The sequence below is a fragment of the Lepidochelys kempii genome, chromosome 15 (genome assembly GCF_965140265.1).
Source record: "Lepidochelys kempii isolate rLepKem1 chromosome 15, rLepKem1.hap2, whole genome shotgun sequence".
Lineage (NCBI taxonomy): Eukaryota > Metazoa > Chordata > Testudines > Cheloniidae > Lepidochelys > Lepidochelys kempii.
The window spans coordinates 13,773,502-13,799,180 of NC_133270.1; the positions used below are offsets into that span (position 1 = coordinate 13,773,502).

The 25,679-nt window shown below is 46.5% G+C and overlaps 2 protein-coding genes across 7 annotated transcripts in view; both read right to left on the reverse strand.

The window, feature by feature from the left end:
* SMARCB1 (SWI/SNF related BAF chromatin remodeling complex subunit B1) overlaps window positions 1-5,165 on the reverse strand; it is a 21,098-nt gene extending 15,933 nt beyond the window's left edge. For 2 of the 4 annotated variants that reach the window (XR_012155054.1, XM_073312823.1), the window contains exons 1-3: window positions 4,962-5,165; window positions 2,013-2,124; window positions 1,428-1,457 (exon numbers count right to left, since the gene is read on the reverse strand). Coding sequence is in view for 2 of the 4 variants with exons in the window: in XM_073312823.1 (XP_073168924.1) it covers window positions 1,428-1,457; window positions 2,013-2,124; window positions 4,962-5,054 (235 nt within the window). In the remaining 2 variants the exon portion in view is untranslated. The remainder of the gene's footprint in view (window positions 1-1,427; window positions 1,458-2,012; window positions 2,125-4,961) is intronic. The other 2 variants (XR_012155055.1, XM_073312824.1) reach the window with 2 other exon arrangements.
* Window positions 5,166-7,801: 2,636 nt separating this feature from the next.
* The window catches only part of MMP11 (matrix metallopeptidase 11), a 33,745-nt gene continuing 15,867 nt past the window's right edge, over window positions 7,802-25,679 (reverse strand). The window contains exons 3-9 of one of the 3 annotated variants that reach the window (XR_012155082.1): window positions 21,508-21,651; window positions 20,335-20,468; window positions 16,081-16,328; window positions 14,995-15,208; window positions 11,104-11,361; window positions 10,377-10,761; window positions 9,306-9,329 (exon numbers count right to left, since the gene is read on the reverse strand). Coding sequence is in view for 2 of the 3 variants with exons in the window: in XM_073313024.1 (XP_073169125.1) it covers window positions 9,196-9,329; window positions 11,104-11,361; window positions 14,995-15,208; window positions 16,081-16,328; window positions 20,335-20,468; window positions 21,508-21,651 (1,132 nt within the window). In the remaining variant the exon portion in view is untranslated. Of the gene's footprint in view, window positions 9,330-10,311; window positions 10,762-11,103; window positions 11,362-14,994; window positions 15,209-16,080; window positions 16,329-20,334; window positions 20,469-21,507; window positions 21,652-25,679 lie in introns of those variants that run through there. The other 2 variants (XM_073313024.1, XM_073313025.1) reach the window with 2 other exon arrangements.

Sequence of the window (25,679 nt, forward strand, 5' to 3'; positions counted from 1 at the left end):
TTCTAGAGCCAAGACCCTGACTCAGAATGAAAAGGGGCTGAGCAGGCAGAAAAACAATAGCACTCTACTTTCTTTCCCTGTGGTACAGACATCTGTAAGTGCCATCTCGGCTGTAAGCTCTGATGTGCACTTGGAGCCATCCGGGGTGACACAGTTGATTACCTGCTTCAGCATGGGAGGAAACTAATGAACCCTGTGATGCATAAAGGTCTGGAATGGTGTGTCAGAAAGTGGTGACAAAAGTTAACCACAGAACTGAGTCACTCAACAGACCTATCAAAAACATTAATAAAGGCAGGTTTCAGAGTAGCAGCCGTGTTAGTCTGCATTCGCAAAAAGAAAAGGAGTACTATGATGGTAACTAACTTCGAGACTAACAAGTTTATTTGAGCATAAACTTTCATGAGCTGCAGCTCACTTCATCGGATGCATTCAGTGGAAAATACAGTGGGGAGATTTATATACACAGAGAACATGAAACAATGGGTGTTACCATACACACTGTAATGAGTGATCACTTAAGGTGAGCTATTGTATCCAGTTTGCAAATAAGTTGCAATTCTTCAACAAAAAAAATTTCAAAAACAGACTCCAACGAGAGACTGCTGAATTGGAATTAATTTGCAAACTGGATACAATTAACTTAGGCTTGAATAGAGACTGGGAGTGGATGGGTCATTACACAAAGTAAAACTATTTCCCCATGTTTGTTCCCCCCTCCCCCCACACCCCCTACTGTTCCTCAGACGTTCTTGTCAACTGCTGGAAATGGCCCACCTTGATCATCACTACAAAAGGTTCGTCATCCATCATTCCCCCCCTCCCCCCGCCGGTAATAGCTCACCTTAAGTGATCACTCTCATCACAGTGTGCATGGTAACACCCATTGTTTCATGTTCTCTATGTATATAAATCTCCCCACTGTATTTTCCACTGAATGCATCCAATGAAGTGAGCTGCAGCTCACGAAAGCTTATGCTTAAATAAATTTGTTAGTCTCTAAGATATCACAAGTCTTCCTTTTATTAATGAAGGCCTGATTCCATTGCAGCATATTGGAGAATTAGTGTCTGTAAAACACTAAGAACAGGTTTCAGAGTAGCAGCCGTGTTAGTCTGTATTCGCAAAAAGAAAAGGAGGACTTGTGGCACCTTAGAGACTAACAAATTTATTTGAGCATAAGCTTTCGTGACTTACAGCTCACTTCATCGGATGCATTCAAGCTTATGCTCAAATAAATTTGTTAGTCTCGAAGGTACCACAAGTACTCCTTTTCTTTTTACTGTAAGAACAAAAATTGGGAGAGTGGCAGGGGCAGACCCTAGTAAGAATTAAACATCTGAATACACATATTTGATAGCAGCAGGGGCCACAAGAGGGATTCTTTCTCCACCAAAAGGTAAGAACAATGTGGGCTGAAGACTTACATCTTCTGGGGCTGTGACTCCGCTGAGACTCTGTTGAAAAAATAAAAAGCAACAAGTCAGCAGAAAACTCAGAGGAGAAGTAGACATAAATCTGTAACATGTCAGGTTTGTTGTGCTCCAGCCCTGTAGCTTGTAAGGTTATCTTTTAAAAGGAAATTGTTTCATTACTTACTTCTCTTGCCAAGGAGACTTCTATTAAGATAACAAGATTCTTACTCTCTTCTGTTTCTATTGATACAACTATTGAACAATACCAGTTCTGGAATCTCTTTCTTTCCACCCCCTGAGAGACAACCAAGGTCAGACAAAACACCTTGTTTTCAAGCAAAAAAAAAAAAATTGCAACATCACAAAAAGGTTGTGTGTGTGTACATACACACACACTCATACACTAGAAGCCTCTTATGCCAAATGAAATTGTATGGGATTAATTTAGAAATGTATAAATCTTTTGCAATTCAAACACATGTAACTGGTTCAATGAAAATAATAGTTTATGGGTATTTTTAAGAATGTACTTATTTCATTTTTTAAAAAATATCCTTTCAGACTTAAAACATCAGGAATATTTATCAATTTTCTTACCATGCGAAGATGCAACTATTTTCTTCCTCTCTTCTACTGTGGCTAGTCGCCTCCAGAGGGAGGGATACCTCTTGTATAGGGAGCCACGAAACATACGTAGGTAGTTCCCCACCTACAAGCAAAAAGGAGATTTGTTTTAAGGGACACAGCTCAAATGGAAGGTGTTTCCAGCAGGAATCTGAGGCATACTGATTCCTTTGTGCTGGTGAAGTGGGGCACATAACACCAAGACTTTTGTAGCAATACAGGAAACAAAACATATATTGACCAACATTTCTTTTACCAGCCTGGTGAGAAAGAACCCCATCTTAACAATCCTTAATTTAATAAGACCACCAGTAGTTTTTATATAATTTCTTAACAATCTAACCTTTCCTAGTCTTACTCCGGCTGGAATTACCCAGGTCTCCCACTGCAGGTTTGTACAGTATATTATACCCCCACTACCATCTTTTATATTGAACCTTTTCTGTTTCCAACATTCTTCTTTGTGCAGAACCTAGTAACCTAAGACCTGGTTTGTATTTTGTGTTTTAAATGCTCTGAGGAACATGCAGAGTTCAAACACAAATCAATTCATGACTCACTTGACAACAATCCCTTTTAAAATTCAGTCAACATCTGTAAAGCAGTTTCATTCTTCCAGGCATAATGTCCACACCTGTGTTATTTTATCTAAGCACTAAATGAGACTATTTCTAGACTATGAAACTAACATTTATGGCAATAACATACCAGCAGCCTGCAGAATGTCATACAATGGGGTTTTCTTTTAGATTAGAAAACACCCAGTTTGGTTCTAACTCTAGCTTCTGGTTTTCTTATACTATTTTTTGTTATTTGATGTTTATCAGTAAATAGGGTTAGAAATTAGCTGGTGGCTAAGAGAATAATGAAGTATTTTCCTTCTACACCATTGAGACTGCGATTTTGATGGTTAGAGAACTGCAGAGTAACACCTCTGCTTTGTCACTTTACAACCTCCCCAGTTCTTTCAGAATTACCATTGGTTGGGGCCTTGTCATTGCTAAAAATATGCATCTGGAAATCTAAGTTATTCAAGACTCCTCTCCCCTATCAAATGGGGCTGAAATACTCATTTTTCTGTTTTAAAGGTATAACCAGATCTCGAACACAGTTGAGACGATCAAAGGTTCTTGCCTCAAATGAGTCAATTCATGGAGGTAGTGCAACATCTGTGACTCACAGAAGCACTGCTTCTGCAAATCGTTACTCCACTATGCTAAAAACCCAAAGGGAGTCAATGAGAACTGTAGGAGCATTAACTGGATTTTCCTTATTGGCCACCAAAGCCTGGACCTAAAATTATCATTTAAATTAAATTAATCATATGGCTGTTTTTGGACATTCAGCATCTTCCTAAAATAAAATGTTCAGATATCCACAATATATCATGTCATTAAGAAGTGTGATGATGCTTAGGCAGTTAGGACTTGGAGAACACAGAGACAAGTTCCTGGTTTTGGTCGAGTCTTAGCCCCAGTGTGGCAAACACTTAAACAAGCTTAACTTTGTGTATATGACCAGTTTCACTGAAATCCACTAATTCAGATCCTGCTCTCCACTCATGCTGTCACTCTCCCCCAACCAAGCCAACTGAAGACCTCCTAAAGTCTTCTCCTAGCTATAAACATCACCGGCCAGAGCTTCACAACCAGCACAGCACAGGTGCTGGAAGCACAACCGGACCTTGTGGGTGTTGAAGATGCCCCCGTTATAAAGCATATGAACCGGGCTGCCGTAAAGAGGGGCAACAACTACAGTGCCCCTCCCGGATAAAGAGATTCGGACAGCATCTGGGGAAAGCAACAGCTACTTCAGCCTACTGGATCAGGCCCAGCTCCAAGGGGGCCAAGCAGAGATATGGGAGCATGATGCCACTAGTAGGGCTGCCTCTCCCCTGCTCCTGGGGGCTCGCACAGTAGGGGGGAGCTTGTCTCAGCCAGATCCCCTTCGCCCCAGGATGGATCCTCCTGCTCCCAACCTCCCACTTTCAGTAGCCCATCACTGCCAGGCCAGGCCCAACGCAACATCTCCCCTCCCCCGCCAGCCTGCTTCCTCCTACCCAGCCCCCGTCCTCCCCCAGTCAGACCCCCTGCACTCCCCTGCTAGACTCCCCACCTTCCCGCTTCCTCCTACCCAGCCCCCGTCCTCCCCCAGTCAGACCCCCTGCGCTCCCCCACCAGACTCCCCACCTCCCCCGCCAGCCCGATTGCTCCTACCCAGCCCCCGTCCTCCCCCAGTCAGACCCCCTGCGCTCCCCCACCAGACTCCCCACCTTCCCGCTTCCTCCTACCCAGCCCCCGTCCTCCCCCAGTCAGACCCCCTGCGCTCCCCCACCAGACTCCCCACCTCCCCGATTGCTCCTACCCAGCCCCCGTCCTCCCCCAGTCAGACCCCCTGCACTCCCCCGCCAGACGCCCCACCTTCCCGCTTCCTCCTACCCAGCCCCCGTCCTCCCCCAGTCAGACCCCCTGCGCTCCCCCACCAGACTCCCCACCTTCCCGCTTCCTCCTACCCAGCCCCCGTCCTCCCCCAGTCAGACCCCCTGCGCTCCCCCACCAGACTCCCCACCTCCCCCGCCAGCCCGATTCCTCCTACCCAACCCCCCTCCATCCCCAGGCAGCCCCTCCGCAGCCCCCCAGACTCCCTGCACCCCCCCGATAAGCCAGCTTCCTCCCAGCCAGATCCCTCCTACCCAGCCCCCCTCCCGACTCCCCACCCCCGCCAGCCCGATCCCTGCTACCCAGCCCCCCCGGTCAGACCCCCCGCCACCCCCACACCCCCATCCAGGCCTCACGCAACACTCCCCCCTCCCCGCCCGCCCGTTCCCCCCACTCTCCCCTCCCGCCGCGCCGGAGGCTCCCACAGCAGAGCGGGGCCCGGCCGGGCCATTGTCCCGCCGCCTGCCCCCGGGCGGGCCGGTACCTCGGACCCGATCATGTAGAACTCGCCGTCCTCCTCCAGCTGGAACTTGACGGGCTTCTGCCCGAAGGTTTTGCTCAGCGCCATCATCATCATCGCGGCGGCGGGCGCAGGGCCGGGGGGCGCCGGGCGCGGAGGGGAAGCAAGCGGGGTGCTGCGGCCTACTCCGCCCGATCAATGCGCATGCGCCGAAGCCGCGGCTCGGGGAGCCCCGACCCGGGGGTGGGCGCGGCCTTAAAGGAGCCGCCTCCAAGTAGCGCCCCCCCCCTCCCCCGTTCACGGGGCGCCAGCGGCGCGTGGGGGCACGTGCAGGCTCGGTCCGGGCCCCGCCCCTCCCCTTGCGGTGCCTGGCTCTGGTGCGGGGGGGCACGCAGGCCGGGGGCTCTGGAGGTGGGAGGAAGGGGCGTTTGGGGGCCCGGGGGGCGCTGGCTGCAGGGGGTGGGGCCGGGGCTCGCCCTCGGCTTCCCCTCCTCAGCCTTTGTTAGTTACACGGCGAGAGCCAGGGCAGCTTGGCAGGACTTGCCCTGGGAGCAGAGCCGGATTATGGTTTTGGGGGGCCCTGGGCCAGAGCAAATGGGGGCGGCTTCCTACCCCTTCTGCCTGCAGTCACCCCCCTCCTGCTGGGGAGTAAGGTGAGGGGGCTTCCCCCACTCCTGCCAGGGGGTGCCTATTTTTCCAGCCCCCCCCCCCCCGACCCATTAGCTAAGTGCCTGATCTGCTACTGCATTGAATGGGTCCGACCCCTTGCTGAACCTGCCCCAGTTGGTGCATGGGGGTGAGTCCACGCCCGGCCTCAGAGAGCCCTGCAGCCACCTTTGGTCCTGCCCTGACCCTGCTGTCAGCATGGGGGTAACATATTTGGGAGCAGGGGCAGCAGATCCCCACAGGTGCTGGAACAATTTGTGTAGATGCATTCAATGAAGTGAGCTGTAGCTCACGAAAGCTTATGCTCAAATAAATTGGTTAGTCTCTAAGGTGCCACAAGTCCTCCTTTTCTTTTTGCGAATATAGAGAGGATTTGCATAATAGATTAGCCAACCCAGTCTTCCCAGCTCCCTGTGGAGCTCTATAGCCCAGACAGCACTACCTCGCATGCAGCTGTGTTCACCTTCTCCAGGTACACTGTTTCCTGCCGGGGGATATCTGCTTAGACTGTCACAGGATGCACAGATACCACCCTGGGTATGCCACATAGTAGGTGCAGATATGCAAACATGGCTATGTTGTGAAGAAACCTGTTACTTTAGCTGTTCCTTCAGGTACATTCAATGATAGCACCTCTTCTTTTCTGTAGGGGTTCCACAGAGCTCCAGCCTTAACACTTTTCTCCTTCTATACCCTTTCTCTGGGCAATCTCATTTGGTCACACAACTTCAACCACCATCTTTGCATAGATGACTCAGCTCTCCCTCTCTACTGCAGAGGTATCTCCCTCTGTCCAGTCCCATGTCGCAGCCCCTCTCTCCAGAATGGACCCCTTACTCCCTATCTTTCTTCAAAGTATTAATGGCAACACCATCTTCCCAGTCATACAAGTCAACCTGGGAGTCTTCCTCTACTTTCTCTCCCCCTCCACGCACACCCAAGCTATATCCATGTTATGCAACTGCTTCTTCCATAATGTTTGACCTTTTAATTCTATTCAGAAAGCCAAAAACTCAGTCAGCTTCTCAGCATTTCTCATCTTCACTCCCGTTGCTTTCTCTACAACTCCCTGACAACCACATAATCTTCTATAGTTCATTCAAAACACAGCTGTCCCAATTATTTTTGTTGCTTGTCAGTCTGACCCTATCACCTCCCTCTTTGAATTCCAATTCCCTTTATGTCACCACACCAAGTTCAAGAGTCTTATCCTCATCTTCAAGAGCCTTCACAACACTGCTCCCACCTTAATCTCAGCCTCTAGCTCTTCCTCTGTCATAATATCCACTTTAACCACTGGTTTATGAGCTTCTCAAAACACCTCCCCTCCTTTTATGCTACACACAAGGCACTAAATCTGTAAGGCTACTGACTCTCTTCTCAAGACCTGTTTTTACAATCAGTGACCAGTAGACTGAAGGGTAGATAAGGTTAACTAGTTATACTATTGATATTTTTAAACATTTATATTGCCATTGTACATGAACATTGTATGTATTCCAATGCATTCCCCACACCTTTCTTACATACTTGTCTTCTTAAATGGCAACCTCTTCAAGGTAGAGGCTATGCCTTTGTATAGCACTCACTTGCAAGCCATTAGCAACACACAGCCCTTCCTTTACAGCTTTTTGAGCCTTACCCACTTTCCCAAATCCAATGCTGCCCTCTTATACAAACTTTTCCCCCCAGCATGCCTTTCTGTGTCTGTCCCTTTAAATACTGCAGAGTCAAGCAGCTGTAGCCCTAAAGTAGCCATTTTGTAACTAGTTACTCCTTGCTGTGCTTCCTATACTTCCTGAGGGAAAATTATCTTTACTCTTTCTATAGTTTTCCTTTTCCTATTCTTGAGAAGGGAATGTTTCTTACAGCCCCCGTTTTGATCTAGACCTCTAAGTACCACTGTAATAGAAAAGTTCAATAATGATAGCATGACCCAAACTCATCTATACTTCTTGCAACTGGGTCTGGTGACCAGGTCACAAACAGATTACAAACAACACCCTTGTACTTACAGCATAGACAGTGCTCAAGATAAGGGTCTGTAGGTGGGATCGTTTTAAAATTGTGGTTGAAAACTATGTTAAAAGAAATTCAGACTAAACAGGGCATAGAAAAAAAATCACATTTATTAAAAAAGCATAGAAAAAAATCACTTATTAAAAAAGCACAGTATATATATATATATACACACACACACACACAGTATATATAAAAAGGTTTTATACACATTGTACAAACATTTACATACTTACTTTGAAGAAGAATGGTTGTAAAAACAAACACTGAGAAGAAGTAAAAAACCTAGACCTGAAATTTGAATGAGGTAAAACTTTAATGCTTAGAGAGAACATGCAGCCCTAAGGATGATAAAGGCCACTGAGCCATCTCTCTATTTGCTGTGGGTAGGTTTAAATCCCACTTTGTCTCTAACTAGGTCTGAAGGAAAGCTGATAAATAGTAAGGATAACTGAGTAAGTTGCTACCCTTCCTTGACCTCCCTTTCTTGGGCAATCAGAAAGGGCCACCCTAGGTTTATTTTGCTAACCAGGATTGTTACAATACATAAAGTTTTGCTATGCAGCAAAAACCATGAGATGTGGAAGCAGATACATTTTTGCTCAGTTGGAGATATGGGAAAGGAGGTGAAAGATGGGAAGGTAGATGCGTGAGGAATAGATAAGAAAAAATGCATGACCCTCTTTTGTGTACTGATTTTCAGCAATAGGTAGAGGATAAAGAAGTGAAACAAGGCACAAACACTGGTTTTGAATTTGGATAGACTTAACCTAAAATTCTGGTAAAGTTGTAGACACCTGGCCAGTATTGTGGTGAGCTAGTGTCCTGTGAGATCCCAGAGTTAGTAACAATATATGGAGATATAGGGCAGTGTCCAGCACTGAAACCTAGCACCTTTAAAAAACCCAAACAGAATATTTTTACAAATCAATACAAAATTATTATGATTAATGACAATACAAAACAAAAACAGAAATATCAATAGACCTGGGACAAGATGCTGAAATGCAGGGGTCCAAACTCAACTTTATTACCATGGTGAAGCAGGCCCAGCAACCTGGGCACATGTCTTGAATCTGAATTTGGGAACAGTTAAAACTCCCCTTTCAATGCTAGGAAAGTGGCCCTCGGTGGAATCCATCCTCAACAGTGCTGATGTCAGGAACAACAATAGTGGCTGTGCTGTGGGCAATGTTAACACAGGGAATACCAGTGGGATCCATTTTCTAAGTGGATGGGGCTCAGATAACTTTGGAAGCATGACCCATTCCAGGCTGGCCTCTGGGATCTACGTGCTGGAAGTGTTAAAGTAGCCACTCAACAGCAATCAGGCTGCATCCTTATTTCCAACACCAAGCTGTGATTGGGGGCCCCTGGAATCTGAAAATGGGCTGCCACAAGCCACAGGTCTCCTCAAGCCATTGGTACAATCCATTGTGTCAGGTGATGGGCATAGCAAGAGGCCAGGAATGCATATGAGATTTCTCTCTCTGAGAACATGACATCTTTCAAAGTGACAGGTGGAGACATGGGGAGATGGGAGGGGATCTGGAGGACGCCAACACCCGTCTCTTCATCTGAAGAAATTGGAGGAGGGTGCACAGCTGAAGAAGTCATGGCTGATCTGGCGTGGGTAACCCTCTAGCACTTTCACCTGCACTGGGTCGAACTTCCAGTAAAGCCGGCCTCTCAAGAAATAGGCAAAACCTGTGGAGGAGACAGAGACAAGTGTCAAAGGAGACAGAGCAGATGTGATTTACGGGACTCTTCATTTTCTAGCATTGTTACTCCTTGTGTTTATGTCCCATAGTGGACTTCATGCTCAATTTGCCAGTGGGCAAAGGGGTGGCAAAGACCCACGATGAAGGATGGTTCACTAACGAGCAAAGAAGGATGAGGAGGAAGCTGGAGATGCTGCAAGGTTCATGTCCTCTCCACCCAGCTCTGTGACTCAGCAATTGGCCTCGTTGTGGAAAGGTCAGTGAGAGTAGAGGGGTCAGAATGAGGCCCTTTATCAGTACAGCAAGGACTTGATGGAATAGGTGTAGGCTATGGCTGAAAGGAGACTATTACTGCCAAGAGATTTCTTTGGGATTTATGTAATAGATTTTCATAGATTCCAAGGCCAGAAGGGACCATTGTGATCATCTAGTCTGACCTTCTGTATAACACAGGCCATAGAACTTCCCTAAATTCCTATAGGATATCTTTTAGAAAAACATCCAATCTTGATACAAAAATTGTCAGTGATGGAGAATCTACCACAGACCTTGGTAAATTATTCTAATGGTTAATTTTTCCCACCATTAAAAATTAATGCCTTATTACCAGTCTAAATTTGTCAAGCTTCCACTTTCAGCCACTGATTAGTGTTATATCTTTCTCTGCTAGGCTGAAGAACTCATTAAATATTTGTTCCCTGTGTAGGCTAATCAAGTCTCACGGCCTTCACCTTCTCTTTGTTAAGCTAAATCGATTAAGCTGCTTGAGTCTATCGCTATAAAGCAGGTTTTCTAATCCTTTAATCATTCTCGTGGCTCTTCTCTGAGCCCTCTCCAATTTATCAACACCCTTCTTGCTCTGTGGGCACCAGAACTGGACACAGTATTCCAGCAGCAGTCACATTGGTGCCAAATACAGAGGTAAAATAACCTCTCTACTCCTCGAGATTCCCCGGTTTATACATCCCAGGATGGCATTAGCTCTTTTGGCCACAGCATTACACTGGGAGCTCATGTTCAGCTGATTACTCACCATGACCCCTCAAACTTTCAGAGTCACTGCTTCCCAGGATAGAGTCCCCCAACCTGTAAGGATTGCCTACATTAATGCACAACATTTCTCAAGGGATCCCTTGGAAGGGGAGGGCATTAGGGTTGATACATCTGTTGTCAAGAGTTCTCGATGCATCACTGGATGATGAGGCCATGTGGTGTCACTGTGCCATTTTCAGCAAGGAGCCCTGTCTGGGGGAATGGTAGAAAGTTGTCTATATTCCCAGCACCATTATAAGCAGTGAAATGTTGTCTGTAGTTCTGTCACCTGTGCCTCGTTTTCTTCCTTGAGGGTGTAACAGGAGCAGGTTTCCTTGTGCCATTCTCCTATTAGTAGAGGTTTGGGGAGTTTCTCCATCTCTCCCCTTAAAAAAAAAAGCATCTGTAATGTCCTACATGTATTTCCTTTAAGGGGAGAAAGGTACTATTGGGGTTTTAGTTGTTTAATCACATGATCTTCTACAGAATGGATGATAAATACCTGTTACACACCCATTGCAAGCTTAACTGCATGATCTCTGTACAAATTGTTATATACATGTATTATTAGATTTTTCTTAGGGATGAAAATTTGCAGAAGTGCTTCACTATTAATAGTCCAGATTAAAATAAATGTCCAAATCCTGCTGATTCCCTTCGCACCTGAGATGCGAGAATAATCAAGAAAGCCCACACAAGAACAGGCCTCTATTCCCATCTGCACTCACCAAACTCATCCTGGAAAGCAGCATCAATCTCCTGGGGGATGCCACGCCAGTCGGCCATCCTGCGGGGGTAGATGGTCTCCACCTGGCGGGTGCTAGGGTTGAAGCGCCAGTAACTGCCTCCCTTGAAGAAGTAAATCTTGTTCGTCTCTGTCCCCCACATCAAAGCTGCCTGGACAGGAGAAGCAGATAGGCCCAGCTCCGAGATAGAAGCAGGGCCAGACACACGTCTCTCGCCATCATAAATCCAGTACTGAGAGCCTGATGATGGGGCAAAAGAATATAGAATGACAGGAGTGACCACAAGCTGTTTACTGTCTAATGACCGTATGGCGACCTGTGTGAAATGACCTGAAATCTCAGCCCAGTCCCAGGGGACAGGTGTCCATGACAAAAAAACCACTAGCACACCTGGCACCCTTGCTGATGACCATTGAGACGCCATGCATCAAATGGACAGGGGAGAACAAACTCTCCTCTCACCTCTAAGCAAGGCTGACGCCAGGGAGAAAGTCTGTCTTTGCTGTATCTGTTCCTTGAATGAATAGATGGCTTCATCTTCTAGGGCAGTCCGTGTAGCTTGTTACATGGTGCCCATCACTAGTGTGGGAGTGCCTCCGATAATGGGGACGTGTACATATACAGCCGATGAAGTGAGCTGTAGCTCACGAAAGCTGATGCTCAAATAAATTGGTTAGTCTCTAAGGTGCCACAAATCCTCCTTTTCTTTTTGCATATACAGCCGAGAGCGGGTTAGTTTTTTAAAGTAGTTATTGTGAGTAGGCTGATACAAAAGAATGGGGTTTGAATTTTGCTCTGAATGCGCTGAGGGAGGTTCGAACCCTTTTACCACCATGACATCTATGAGTCTGTTTCGTTTTTAATCTAAAGGAAGACAACATGCGGGGAGGGGGTGTGTGGAAATCCGTGAAGCAACATTGGCAAGCATAATAACCCATCTCATCCACACCTTGCGTCTCTTTTATTCTCCCTGCCCAAGAGCCTGAGGCTACCATGTGGGGAGAGGGAAGAAGAAAAATGGGCCACCTTTGATGTGGGGGAGAGAATTAAGTGAGGGGTAAGGTCTTTGTGCATGGAGAGTCTGTGCATACTGAGGTGTCAGGGACATGCTCTTGAAGTCTAAGCCTTAAATAGAGAGAAAACTAGATAAGCAACTGCATGTGCAAAAATGTCTGTGCAATTATGCACCTACATTGTGCACACCAGCTACTGTTTTGGCACATACAAATGACAGACGTGTAACTGGTCATTTGCACGATCCATTAGGATAACTGAATATGCAACTGCTGTAATTGCACAAACTAATTTGCAGCTGCATGCACATTATTTGAAAATGCAGATCTACACCAAGCAGTATTGTAATGACTGAAATTAAACATCCATTTCTGTGGGACCACATATAACGAACGGGTGCTTCACGCTCCCGCCGCAGTGAGCTGTCCACGTGGGGGCATCGGTGATGTTGGTGCCTAAGCAAGCAAACAAAGCAGCCCTGTTAATGTCAAACTTCGCAAGAAAGAGAAACACAGGAAGGCCAAAAAATTTTTTTTGCTAATTGGAAAAAGACCAAATCAGTGGGGAAAAACCATTTTATGTTTATACTTATTGCAGTATTGTAAAGTGTGGAAAATGGAAATGACATTTAAAATTATGACAGGTCCTTGAGAGGGTTCTTTTAATTTGTTTATTTAACTACTGGATGTAGCTGGGAATCCTTCAGCAGAAAGTATTGCTTTCTTTTAAAAGCCTCTCTCTATTCCCATGTCACTCACTGAAAAACTATAGCTCCCTGGCACTGCCTGCGTTGTGGAAACACAAAACAATGTACCCCGTTCTGGCTATAACTACTGCTAAGAGAGGTTGTCTAGTTGATGGTGTTCAGGCTGTGGTGGAGGAAAGGAGGACCAACTGCAAGCTGTTCAGTGTAAGAACCATCTTCTACACTGTGTGTGTTCAGTGCCTCGCACAGCTGGGCCCCATTCTTGGCTGGCCCTTAGGCACTATTGTAATAAACATGATTAATAATACTTCCGTACGTATGTAACTAACATGGCTACCCCTCTGGTACTTGACATCCGTAAGTGTGCCTGTGTGTTTAAATGGGGGATCTGCATAAATGAGCAAGAAGTGGTCAAAATAAAATAAAGACCAAAATAATGTTTTGAGTTTAGATTAAAATTGCAATCTTCATGATTACTCCTAGACATTTAATGGTTTCTTTATGCAACACTCCATAGCACTGCTCTAGTTAAAATCCTGCCAGTTTTAGCAGGATGTAGGATAATTCTGGATGCTGAGCCATTTGATATGGTCTGTGTGATATACTGAGTAATGATGCAGAGACCACACACACACACACACACACAAAACTGGGCAACAGTATCCTACCAGCTTCTGGATTTTCTCTACGTAATTTAGACTTGGAAAGAGAATTAAAGAAAACGGTGAGTGCTTATCTGGGTGAAACAGGGTAAACTATTATTCTTGGGTTCCAGAGATCCTCAGGAACAAATTTGGTGTCTACACGGTTTTTTAAAGTCACCGCATTTACCAGAGAATGCATACCTAGCTCCAGGCAGCGGCACTAGGAATGCCAGGGCTTTGTTCAATCTCTGGGCCAGGTCTTGCAACCACAGTCCCCACTGTAAGAGGGAATAAGGTGTGCAGATGTTCTGCCATGGCTGCAGGGACTCCAGGGATTCCAGGTAGAGTGAGAACTTTGAAAGTGCGCCATGCTCTCCCTTCTTGCGCCAACTTTCCTCTGATGGCTGGTGCAGAAGGTGGGTGGTAGGGCCATGGCCTTACTACCTTTAGTGTTTGTCAGACGCTTGTGTGCTGGAAGCACAATGACCATACCTGTGGCTTGCCCCTTACACGGTTGGGAGGGGGAGGGGAGAAATGCTCCTCTCCTTTCCCACACAGCCACACACACAGGCTCGCTGCAATCTAGTCCTAGGTGTGTAGATTCCTGGAACATTTGTGCTTGTTTGACAAATTGCACTGCACAATTTTGAGTCCTTGCACTCAAGTAAGTATTGTCCCATCATGCCCAGATGGATGCCAGGGCGTCACTGCGCCTGACTGAACTCCAGACTGCTGGGACAATGATGGAAGTCTCTGCAGGCGTGAGCCATCTTTGCCCCTGCTCAGAACTTACATTAAAGCACTCCTTGGCCAGACTAGAGAATTGGGGCCACTGGCTATAAAAAGTAATCCTGACCAAGCTAAGGTTTTTATATGATCTCACTTAGGCAGGTGCAAATCAGGAATAGCTCCATGGAAGTCAGTGGAGTTACACCAATGTAAAACCAGTCAATCCGGCCTCTGATTTCAATGTCCAAGCTGAATGAGATGCAGAAATAAACAAATACCCATAAATAGTGGGAAAATCAATTGGAACTCTTTCTGTTCAATACACTAGATTTGGGAAACTCTTTTGCCTCTAAGTAACCAAGGTGAGAATATTTGCCAGCTGGCCAATGCCACTTTAAGAAGAGCTGGCCTGTTCCTCTTCACCAATTTTCATCCCAAAAGGATAGGCGGTAAGCGTTACCTTCACTCCTCATCTGTGAGTGAGGCACATTTCCAGGCAGAGACTTGGAAGCAAAGTGCTCATGTTCCAAAGGAGGAAAGTTTGATATTTGGCTTTGTCTAAAATGAAAGTGAACCCCCCCTCCCCCCCCGACATCTGTTAAAATATTAAAACTAAGGAGAGAGGAAAACAAACAAAGGAATCCTTACATTAGGGGTGTGGGTTTTTGATGCTGCCAAGAACATTTTCATGCCCTGAAACCTACTGGGTTTTGTGTCCCCCACCCCACCACAGGAGTTTGTCCTTTCTAGCCCTCCAATCCCGTCTCTGTTCTCGCTTACCTTGGAAAAACCAGATATTTCCTAGGGAGTCCTCAAAGGCCGCGTCGACGGAGCTTGGAATTCCCTGCCAGTGGCGAGAGGCCAGGGCCGGGTAGCCAGCCTGCAGCTTCCCATTCCTGAGCCGCCATACGTAGTGTGACTTGAAAAAGAACAGCTCCCCCCGGATGGTGGAAACGGCGTCAAAATCTGTGTCACAGGCGTCAGGCTGCACAGACTGAGAATACCGTGTGCCAGTCAGGTGCTGAGCTCCGAGGGGCACCCTGCCCCCATGTCAAACTCAGGGGGTCACCTTGCCCCGGCCCGGTGCCTTGCCCGAGGAGGCTGTAGATAGTCACTGCAGATAATAGGGTCTTTCCCAACTAAAATTTAAATCCTCCCCATGCTTCACGGATCAAGACAAGTGCTTGAATCAAGAAGCCTGGGAGTGAGGAGGAACTTTGACTTACTGCATTGCCTGTCGGTTTGCCCCGGGGTGAACTGGGCTCTGTGCCTATAAACACACTGACTTGTTTATTAACGTGACAGGTAACCTGCCCTGGCTACAGCCAGGGGTTGCACGCGCAGGTGCTGGGCAAGCATCCCCACGCAGCTCTGCCAGTGTGTCTCAGTTCTGCTTGGTGCTACCCACCTCTGCAGACATTGATCATCTTTGCACAGTGCTTTGAGATCTACCAGTGAAAAGTGCTGTAGAAGAGCTAGATATTGTTACTATTGAAGTCCTCGGGGCCCCTACACAGCTCTGCCAACGCACTCCTGCCTTGACCTTCATTGCCCCTGCAAGGAAAATCTTTGACTCCTCTTCACCAGGAACTGCCAATCATGCTAACGTGTGCCAAGCTGGGAGGTGGAAGGGGGTTCAACTGCAATCAAACCCCTTTCACTTGTCATCTAACCCAGGCCTGGTGTAGCCAGCTCCCAGGGCAGTGGGATTCCCAAGGAATCCCCTATTCTCCTTCTTTTCTTTGCTGTGGTTTCCCTAGAGCCTCACCAGGGGGTGATTCTAGGAGAATAAAGTTGGGGTTGCCTTAGTACTAATGGGGGCACTTGGTAATAGTGGCTTTGACGCAAGCGTTGCTGGTCACTCACCCCCAAGTTGGTGATCTCATTTGTTTCGATGTCTGGCGGGTTTGGCTCTGCCTTCTGTGTCGGGGCTGGCACCGGATCGGTCTTTGGTTTCCCATAGAGGTACTGGATGCCTTGTTTGTCATCCTCACTCAGGCTCAGCGGGTAGCGGAAGATGTAGAAAGGAGACATCAGTGACTTGGAGACAGCAGTGTGCTGTAGGCCCAGGACGTGACCAAATTCATGAGCAGCCACTTGCAGTAGGTCAGTCCCTGCAAAGGGAAGAGGGTGCAGGTATTTTTCAGGGTGCTGAAAGACACCCAGGATGGGCAGGGCCCTCACTGTTCGTATGGTGGGATCACAAAAAGTTCAGTGCAAGAGGGAATCTGCTTTTCAGGGAGGTCGAGTTGAGTTGACCATAGTCCAAAGGGGTCTGTTGATTTGCCTCATGTCCTAGAGTGAGCGAGCGAGCATCTCAGCGGGTTGAATTCAGGACCCTCCTGATTCCCAGCTCTTTGCTGTAGTGCTAGATGCTGTGGCCTCTTTAAAGGAGGCAATCCCAGCAGCCGTGCAAAGTGGTGGGGGTGGGCTGGTTTTCCAGCCAGGGCTTTGGAACGGTGTGAGTTGGGTCACTGAGTGTCTTCACCTTTTCCTTAGCGCCTGTGCATATCAACAAGTTACAATTCTGCCTCCAGTGGGTTCTGCATATGTCACCAGCATAGGGGCCAATGGCCCCAGCTCCCAATAGAATCTTCCCCCTACTTTTGGGGGGAAGGTTCCGCCTTTGGCACATCTGTGGGAATCTGGCCCACAGGAAGCAGACACTAAGGTGGTGTCCAGTTAGATCAGCTTTGCAAAGGGGGAGCATCGTTCCTCGATTAGCAGCTAACATAGTGGGGTTCACAGCAAGACACCATCCTGTGGAACATCTGGTGTGATGCAGAACCATGCCACCAGGACCACCCTGAGAACAGCAGTGGTAAACAAATGGTGCCACACAGACAGCAGGGGGCGATCACATATTGCTTTTTGGTTTGTCGTGAGAACATGAAAGGCAAAATAAATAAACCATTTCTGATGTTTTATCCAGCCCTTCCCACCCAGACTCTAATAGATTTAAAGGAGGACATGCTTAGGCATAAACTATTTGAAAGCATCTTTAAAGGGAACATAAAGGGATTCAGGTATGTAGACTACACTTGGGAGATCTCCTTTAGCTCCCTGCTGATTGCTTTCAGGTTCTAAAGTTGTCGGAGAAAAAGACCTTAAAAGAACAAATTAAGCAACAAAGACTGTGAGGAAGAGTCCTAATGTTGTTTCCTAATGAGCCCAAATGCAATTAATTCTTCCCTGGTTTCAGTCAGAAATCTCCAAGGTGTAGCCCCATTAGAAAGAAGAGAGTCAGCTAACCAGGGTGGATAAAAATCACTGATTTAAAAAAAAAAAAATTAAAAAATTAGATTTTTTTATTTAAATCGGATTTTTTTTATAAAATGCTTTTTGAGGAAAAATGCTATCTAAAGATAATTTTAATTAAGATACATTATAGCTCAAAGATCTCTCATCATGGAATAGGGATTGTAAATTCTAATTCTATAATATGAGACAATATATTCATGTAATGTTTAAGAAAAGTTTTGTAAATGAGTTCTAATAGTTCATGGATTAGGGACCCAATCTTCTGGGGTTCCATAGGCGTCTGTATAGATTATTTAGGTAAATCTTTTCATCTACCCAATGGGACTCAGTGCTCAGTCTAGAAGATACCGTTAGAGAGGCTTAGTTTTGCAGTTCTCAAACTGTGGATTTGTGTCTCCAGAGGTAACATGCTTGTTAACAGCAAAAATGTTTTTAAATAAAATAAATAAACTATATAGAGGTGAGAAACAACAGACCTCAACTCTATTGTCCCTCTGCAAATTTGTGTACACAGAGTCAATCCCTTACCTCTCTTTAAAAGTGCAAAGTTTCAAAAAGTTCAATGAATAGAAGATTGTTGGGGGTGGAATAAATCTGGACAAGGAGAAGAAGTCTGGAGATAAATGTGAGAAGTGAGGGACATATCCTTTTTTGTTAAAATATTGTATGTTCGCTGTTGAAGAAAACAATCCAGAATACTTAACGTTGTTGTTTTAGTTAAATAAAACAATTTTAATGTCTGTCTGGTGATGTTCTCCTCCTAATACAGCCTGGCAAGAAAATCCTCCAAATATTAATGATTAGCCTGTTGAATTGGACATAGTTCACCTCCCAGTGACTTCTTAAATATCTACTTCAATTACCTTTGGTAAATGAAATAACCAAACACTCATTCATTTTCTGATGTAGCTGTAAAACTAATCTGAAACGTTTTCCGAATAAATCCCTGTTTAAAAATGTATAGTGTGTACCTTCTAAAAACGAAGCCTACGTCTATCTCTGAGTTGTGAAGAATATGCTTTAAGGTTATAACAACCAACAAGAATGCACTTTTATGTAGAAAATCATGATTAAATTGAGTCTTCCTGACTAGTGATTTAAATCAAATCCACCCTGTAGTTAACTGAGCTGGTGTGTTTAGTGCACGGGCATGCTGCAGAATATTCCAGTGGGATGTGGTACGACCACCTGGGAAAGTTTGATAGAGAGGACAAGTAAACTTGGCTTTTATGCAAATGAGCAGCCCCCTGAAATGTGTCAAGTTTGCTCAGCACTGACACAATTGAAGTGATCACATCTAGGTCAGTTGAGCATCCGGGATTTCTACCTCAGTGATTTATTAAACACTGTCGAAAAATCCTGTTTAGATTGGCAAGCTCCTCACTCTCTGCTTTCCAGTATTGGCAGATCCACAGTGCTGTGCTCCAACTTTATGGGGAGCTGAACAACAGCGCATCCGACAAAAATCTTTGCATGGGAAAGGCCATAAAAGAGCATGGAGCCAGGAACTCCAGAGGGCTAATCCTGGTTCTGACAATGATATGCTGTGTGACCCTTGGGCAAGTCACTTATGCCTCTAGGAACTTTGGTTTCTTTGCCTGTAAAATGGGGATAAGGATATTTCCCTGCTTGAGAGAAGGCTTGCAAGGGTTAATTAATGTTTGCAAAGCTCTGGAGGATATTAAATTGGAAGAACATGCTAAGTGTGATTATCCCCAGTTATTACTGAAGCCACATATGAAAAAGAGAGAGTGAACGACGATGGAACTTGGCCTGGTCAGTTTCAGCAGGTTTTCAAGCTCTCCTCCAATACAGGATTAATGAAGAGGAATATATTACGAAATATTTCAAATGGCTTATCTAACTTCTGAGAGAGTGGTGAAAATTGATTGCAGATGTTCCCAGAGTCTCCCATTGCAAGACTGGTGGGAAGTACCTCAGATATTTCAAAAGTTACTGGTGTTTATTTATTATCCAGTGTTGGAGTGTGCTTGATGCTCTACAGACAAAAAGACAGTCCCTGGCCCCAGGGAGTTTATAAACTGTCAGTAAAAGTCAATGGGGAAACTGCTATGGACTTCAGTGGGTGCAGGACTGGGCGCTAAACACTGACCCACACAAGGCAAGCTGTACAGAGAGACCCTGAAGGGAAGGTGTTAGCTTAGTTGTTTTTTTCCCCCCTCTCTTCTCCCTGTAGATCATGTTGGGGTGGAGGAGGGGGATAGATGGGAGTTGTTATCTGTGCATCTTGCAGAAGAACTGAGGCCTTAGGCAGTGATCCTATTAGATCTCAAGATACCATATGTATCTTGTGAGATGTTATGGCATTAATTCCTGAACACCACAGTGATACCAGCCTGGCTTTATTATTAGGAAAATTGTTTTTACTTGATCTGGAAATCAAGTTGCTCCCTCATATTGACCATGAGATGTTGGGGGGGTGTCAGCGTGTTCCCAAGCCAAAGTGAGAGATTGGGAGCCTGTGTTGTTTCCCTTTAGAGACTTTCAAGAAGAAAAGTTTTGGAAACAGATGGTGGACAATGGGGACTGGGACTGAGACCTGCCAATTATACAGGACTTTGGCAGAAAAACACTCCACCCCAGTGTCTGGGGCTTAGTTTCCCTTCATCTCTCCCCTGTTTTATTTTCTAGTGGTGGCTCTTTGAGTGACCTGGTCTTAGAACCCCACTTAACTGTGATTGGAAAGAGACAAGGACACAGACCATGTGAAGTGCCCTGCCCTGGTGTGCGGACAAGCCTGTTCAGGCCTCTTCTCTCTAAATTAAACACTTTTTACATTTATCAGTGGCCTCCCGCTCCCCAAACACACCCATGCCTCCATCTGAATCCACAACAGACCTAAGTTGTTCCCAATGGTCCAGGTCTCGTCGTAGTCAAAATGGACATCTCCCTCACGGTGGGTCTTGGGGAAGAATGCATGCGCCAAGATGCCTCCAGGCCCGTCAAAGGGCAGGTTATCGCCATGCCAGTACCTGGAGGGCAAGCACATGGTAGTTCAGTGAAACCGTACTTGGCAGCCAGGGTAAGCCTTGAGAACAGCACCACAAGCCTATTTGTATCATTCAACTTCGAGCCGTCCCTCGTGTCCCTGCAAACCTCGTTCTAAGTAGGGAGGCCGAACCTTCACACAAGCCCAGTGCCTTCACACCAGGCCACAGACGCTATTAGCTTCTTATCGGTGTTTGTTCCTTCCCCTGTTCAGCTTTCATCAAGCCTGTAAAATTCAGGCGAAGGCTGATCAAGCTACTATCATAAAGGCAGCAGAACTGAATTGTGTGGAACACATGGACACTTCCTGGGCCAAATCCTCAAGTCCTCACTCAAGCCAAACTCCTGTGAACTGAGGAAGCCCTGGAGAGAGGTGAACAGTGCAGAGAAGTGGAGACAAACACACGGAATACAGCCCACATCCTCCTCCCTTGGATGGGATCCACAATCCCTTTTATTAGCTTTGTGCAAACATTCGTTGGAGTGAAGTTTTGCTCCTGCAAATATTTTGCAGAAAGTAAAGTGCAGGCCTGGAGTCAAGATTCATTTAACCAAGAAGCTAAATTTGTTTTGGGGCAAAAGGTCAGGTCATTCAATCCGGGGAGAGACTGAAGAGCTGGAAGCAGCCAAAACAAACACTTGGTCAAAGATCCCTGGCTGACAAGTGGTAGCATAAATTAATTGGCGAACAATTTTCAATAAACAACCAATTAGTAAAATAAATGATTCTTTGTTGTATGGTGGCACCCGATCAGGGCCCCAGTGCGCTAGGTACTGTACATGCACATAACAAAACAATAGCCCTTGCCCAGGCAGCCTCCTACGACTATTTATTTCTACTAAATAAGAAAACCGAAGTTTGGTCACAGAACATGGGACTAACTTCAGCGAATAAACAATCTGCTGCCAACAGTTGGACCAGCTCCAGTGGGGGCGGTGGGATCTGTCCTTTTCACACCAAGCCCAGTGGGGGAAGAGGGGCGTTTGCTTTTGGATTAGAATGGCTTCCCCTTCCAGGCTTACCTTGTGAAATCAATAACAATGTCAGCTCGGCCCTCGTGCACTTCGGTGAAGGTTAGTGGTGTCACGTCACTCCAGACTTTCAACGCTTCCGCAATGGTCCGTCTCACTTTCGTGTTCACAAGTTGCCATGGGAATCTTATAATTCTAAGAAGCAGTATTTAGAGGTAGGAGATCACTGCCCATCATAAGAACATAACAATGGCCATATTGGGTCAGACCAATGGTCCCCCTAGCCCAGTAGTTTGTCTTCCAACAGTAGCCGGTTTGGCCAGATGCTTCAGAGGGAGTGAACAGAACAGGGCAATTTATCAAGTGATCCATCCCCTGTTGTCCAATCCCAGCTTCTAGCAGTCAGAGGTTTAGGGACACCCAGAGCATGGGGTTGCATCCCTGACCATCTTGGCTAATAGCTATTCATGGACCCAACCTCCATGAACTTATCTAATTCTTTTTTGAACCCAGTTATCCTTTTGGCCTTCACAACATCCCTTGGCAACGAGTTCCACAGGTTGTCTCTGTGTTGTGTGAAGAAGTACTTCTTTATATTTGTTTTAAACCTGCTGCCTACTAATTTCATTGCATGACCCCTAAGTTGTCTGTTATGTGAAGGGGTCAATAGCACTTCCTCATTCACTTTCTCCACACCAGTCATGATTTTATAGACCTCTTTCATATCCCCCCTTAGTTGTCTCTTTTCCAAGCTGAACAGTTCCAGTGTGCTTAATCTCTCCTCATACGGAAGCCGTTCCATACCCCTAATAATTTTTCTTTCCCTTCTCTGTACCTTTTCCAATTCTAATATATCTTTCTTGAGATGGGGCAACCAGAACTGCACGCAGTATTCAAGGTGCGGGCGTACCATGGATTTAGACAGTGGCATTATATTTTCCATCTTATTATCGGTTCCTTTCCTAATGGTTCCTAGCATTCTATTCGCTTTTCTGACTGCCACTGCACACTGACCGGATGTTTTCCAAGAACTATCATCCCAACATCACACAATGGTCAGCGTCAGACTGGCACTGGTATGAGCAGCGTCATCACGGGCATTAGCAGCAGCAGGGAGTGCCATCTATCGTAAAAAGGGATGCTACCCTCTTCTGTGAGCATCAGAACACCTCAGCCAACATAATCACTATCGGAGCAAGCCCCACACCAGCGTAATGAGTCTGGATCTCACCGGCAAATCAGGGTCAGTGTGAACCGCAATGCATTAGTTGTCACCACAACCAGCATTAGAATGGCCATTAATGTAAATGCCACCATGTCCATCATCATTACAATCCGCACTAATGAGTCATTGAACTTTTGTCATCATTACACTGGCTGCAAATCACAATTTCATAAGACAACAGGGAATGTCCTTACCACAAATCCCACCATCAGCTTTCCATTTTACCAACAATCTGCCACGCAACATTGGTTCGCTGGGGCCATGTAAACACAGTAACAGACCTGGGCTTTGCCACAAGAAGAGGACACTCTAGCTCAGACAGTCTGTATAGCTCAGGCCCTAGCATACAAGATACCAGGCTGAGGCTGAGGTGGCGCAAGGAATCCTGCAGAGGTGGTTTTGGAACAGCTTTGTAGACATGTATTTTTTAGGAGGGCTTTGGAGGAGGAGAGGGAAGCTGTTTGGTGCATGTGCTGGAGTGAAATGCCGCAACAGTACCTAGGAGGGGGTATAATCCCTCCAGTCTACCCCCACCCATAACTCTGTTTGGATGGTGTGATTTGATTCTCTCTAATCTCTGCTGCAAAGGCATTTTATTCCCATGAGGTTGGTGCTTGTTGATGTCAGCTGGTCCCCTCCACTCCCCACCGAAGCGACCATCCTGATCCCTAAGGGATTGAACCTGCGACCCTTTCGTTATCCCAGTGAACAGCACATTCACGAGCAGCCCTATTAACGCCAATGGGGGGAGGGTTGCTCATGAGTCACTGCTCTGCAGTATAAGTAAGGCTCCCGGAATCAGACGCTAACTCAGCATCCCTGCTGTAAACAGTGACAGGATTGTCATTCTAGTGGAGAGCAAAGTTCAGGGAGGAGGTAGTACACTAAACATTTCTAAATTACGACTTCCTCCAGCCAGTTCACGCATGCCTTGAAGGCTTGGGTACAAGTCAGGGAACATTTGCCAATGACCTTTGACTCCTCAAAGCCTAGGAAGGGGTCCCAGCCAACTCATCCTACCAACATTCAGTCTGGCCATCAGCACAACCACTGCCATCAATGTTACAATGTACTCATCACCACAATAATCACCGATAAAGTCTCCAGCAGCACCGTCGGCATTAACGCCACTGGTCCCCTAAACACCTGGAAATCCCCAGACTCCCCATTAACTTGCACTCCCCGCTCCTGACCGTAGCGCGATGACACTGCGGTTAGAATGGCTACAAGTCATGCAGCACCACCACTCCCACCGGAGAGGTTACCCTGGCCTCCATGTTGCATTTAAACCTGCTCGGTGTCGGAGTCACGTCTGGCCGAAAACAATCGGCGAATGAGATGTCCTCCATCTAAAACCAGCGTAACGGCGTGAGAGACAGAACAAACTGCCCCTGTATGGAAGAGAACCTGCAGGACAGTAGCTATGGGTCTGAGGTGAGTAGCTTTGCTGTTAAGGACATTCTGCTTCTCCTTTCCTGGCTAAGGCACCCCTCATTTATGCCAAACGCCACCCTCCCCGCCAGTCCTCCCACAGATCCCTTCTGAACGGCAGTAGGCCCTGCTGGAACAAGGAGCTACAGCTTACACCTCCATGCACCGCCTGGGGTGAATCAAGCCCACATCCAGATGTGCTCAGCTATGAAAGGAGGAACAAAAGAATTGCCATACCGGATCCAGACCAATGTCCACCCAGCTCAGCGTACTGGCTCCAACAATAACCAGCACCTGATGTGTCAGAGAAAAGTGCAAGAAAAACCCCACAGGAGGCAGTTGCCCCGCAGGGAAAATGTCCTCCTCAGCCCTAGCAGTTAAAGATCACCCCAAAGCTTTGCTTTATTTTTTAATATGTACTATTAGAATTCTACCTGCTCCTGTTGCCCATAGAAACATCTAACCCTTCTCTGAATCCTGCTAAGTTCTTGGCCTCAACAACATCATGTGGCAATGAGTTCCACAGTCTGATTGTGCACTGATTGCAAGTTTTGAATTTGCCACCTTTCAGTTTCATCAGCTGTTCCCTGGCTCTTGTAGTGAGGGGAGAACTGGATGGGAGCAGAGGGAAGACATATTTCTGGAAATGATGCCAGCTCCCGGGAAACGGGAGAAGAGGGAGAACTCTGGTATAGGTGCACACTCTTCGTGCACACCTCTAGTGTGGTGAGGCGCTCAGATACCAGTCTAAATAGATTCCTAGACACACCTTTGCCAGCATATCTCTGAGCTAGGGTATGGACATACCTACCCTGTGTGCTCATGTATACATGGGAGTTCTCAAAGCTATGGAAAAAGCTTTCAGCTCCTAGCATCTGGCTCATGCTGAAGGGAAATGCTGTTTCACTAACTGGTGCATGAGCCCCTCATTTCCCACATCCCTGTAACGCTGCCTTTGGATAGTGTGATGTTTTTAATCTCTGATGCAGCAGGATTTTAGTTCCCCGGCACAATGTTGGTGCTTGTTCATATCAGCAAAGTTTTTTTCCTCTGATGCCAGGGTTAAGAGGAAGCCTTTCCACTACCCTGATAGTCTCGGGAGGCTATTGGCATAGCAGCATCCCCTGTGCTCAGTTAAGGTCATTTAAATGCATACCCGGTGAAGATATTTCTCTGGGCCTTATCAAGATGCACAGGAGCAAGTTCTCCTTTCCACATGTGCCTCTTACTCCCTTAGGCTAACAGCAATTGCAGAAGTGCACTGAGGAGAGAATATGGAGTGTGATCAGCCAGCAGAACCCTGGCCCTTAACCACACTCAGCAAACTCCTATCAGAGAGCATGTGGTGTGATTTCGGGGACACTGAGGCCATGTTTGTAAGCACTTCACTAAATGACGACTAGAACGGACTATTTAAAATAAACGCGGAGGGAAGCCTCGGGGAGGGAGGGTGTTGTGTGAGTATGTGGGACTGGTGCCTGGTGGGGTGTGCGGAGAGAAGGGCCGGGGTGTTTGTAAGTCTGAGCCAGTGGGTGTATACGTGAGCGTGGGTGTGTTAATGAGTGTG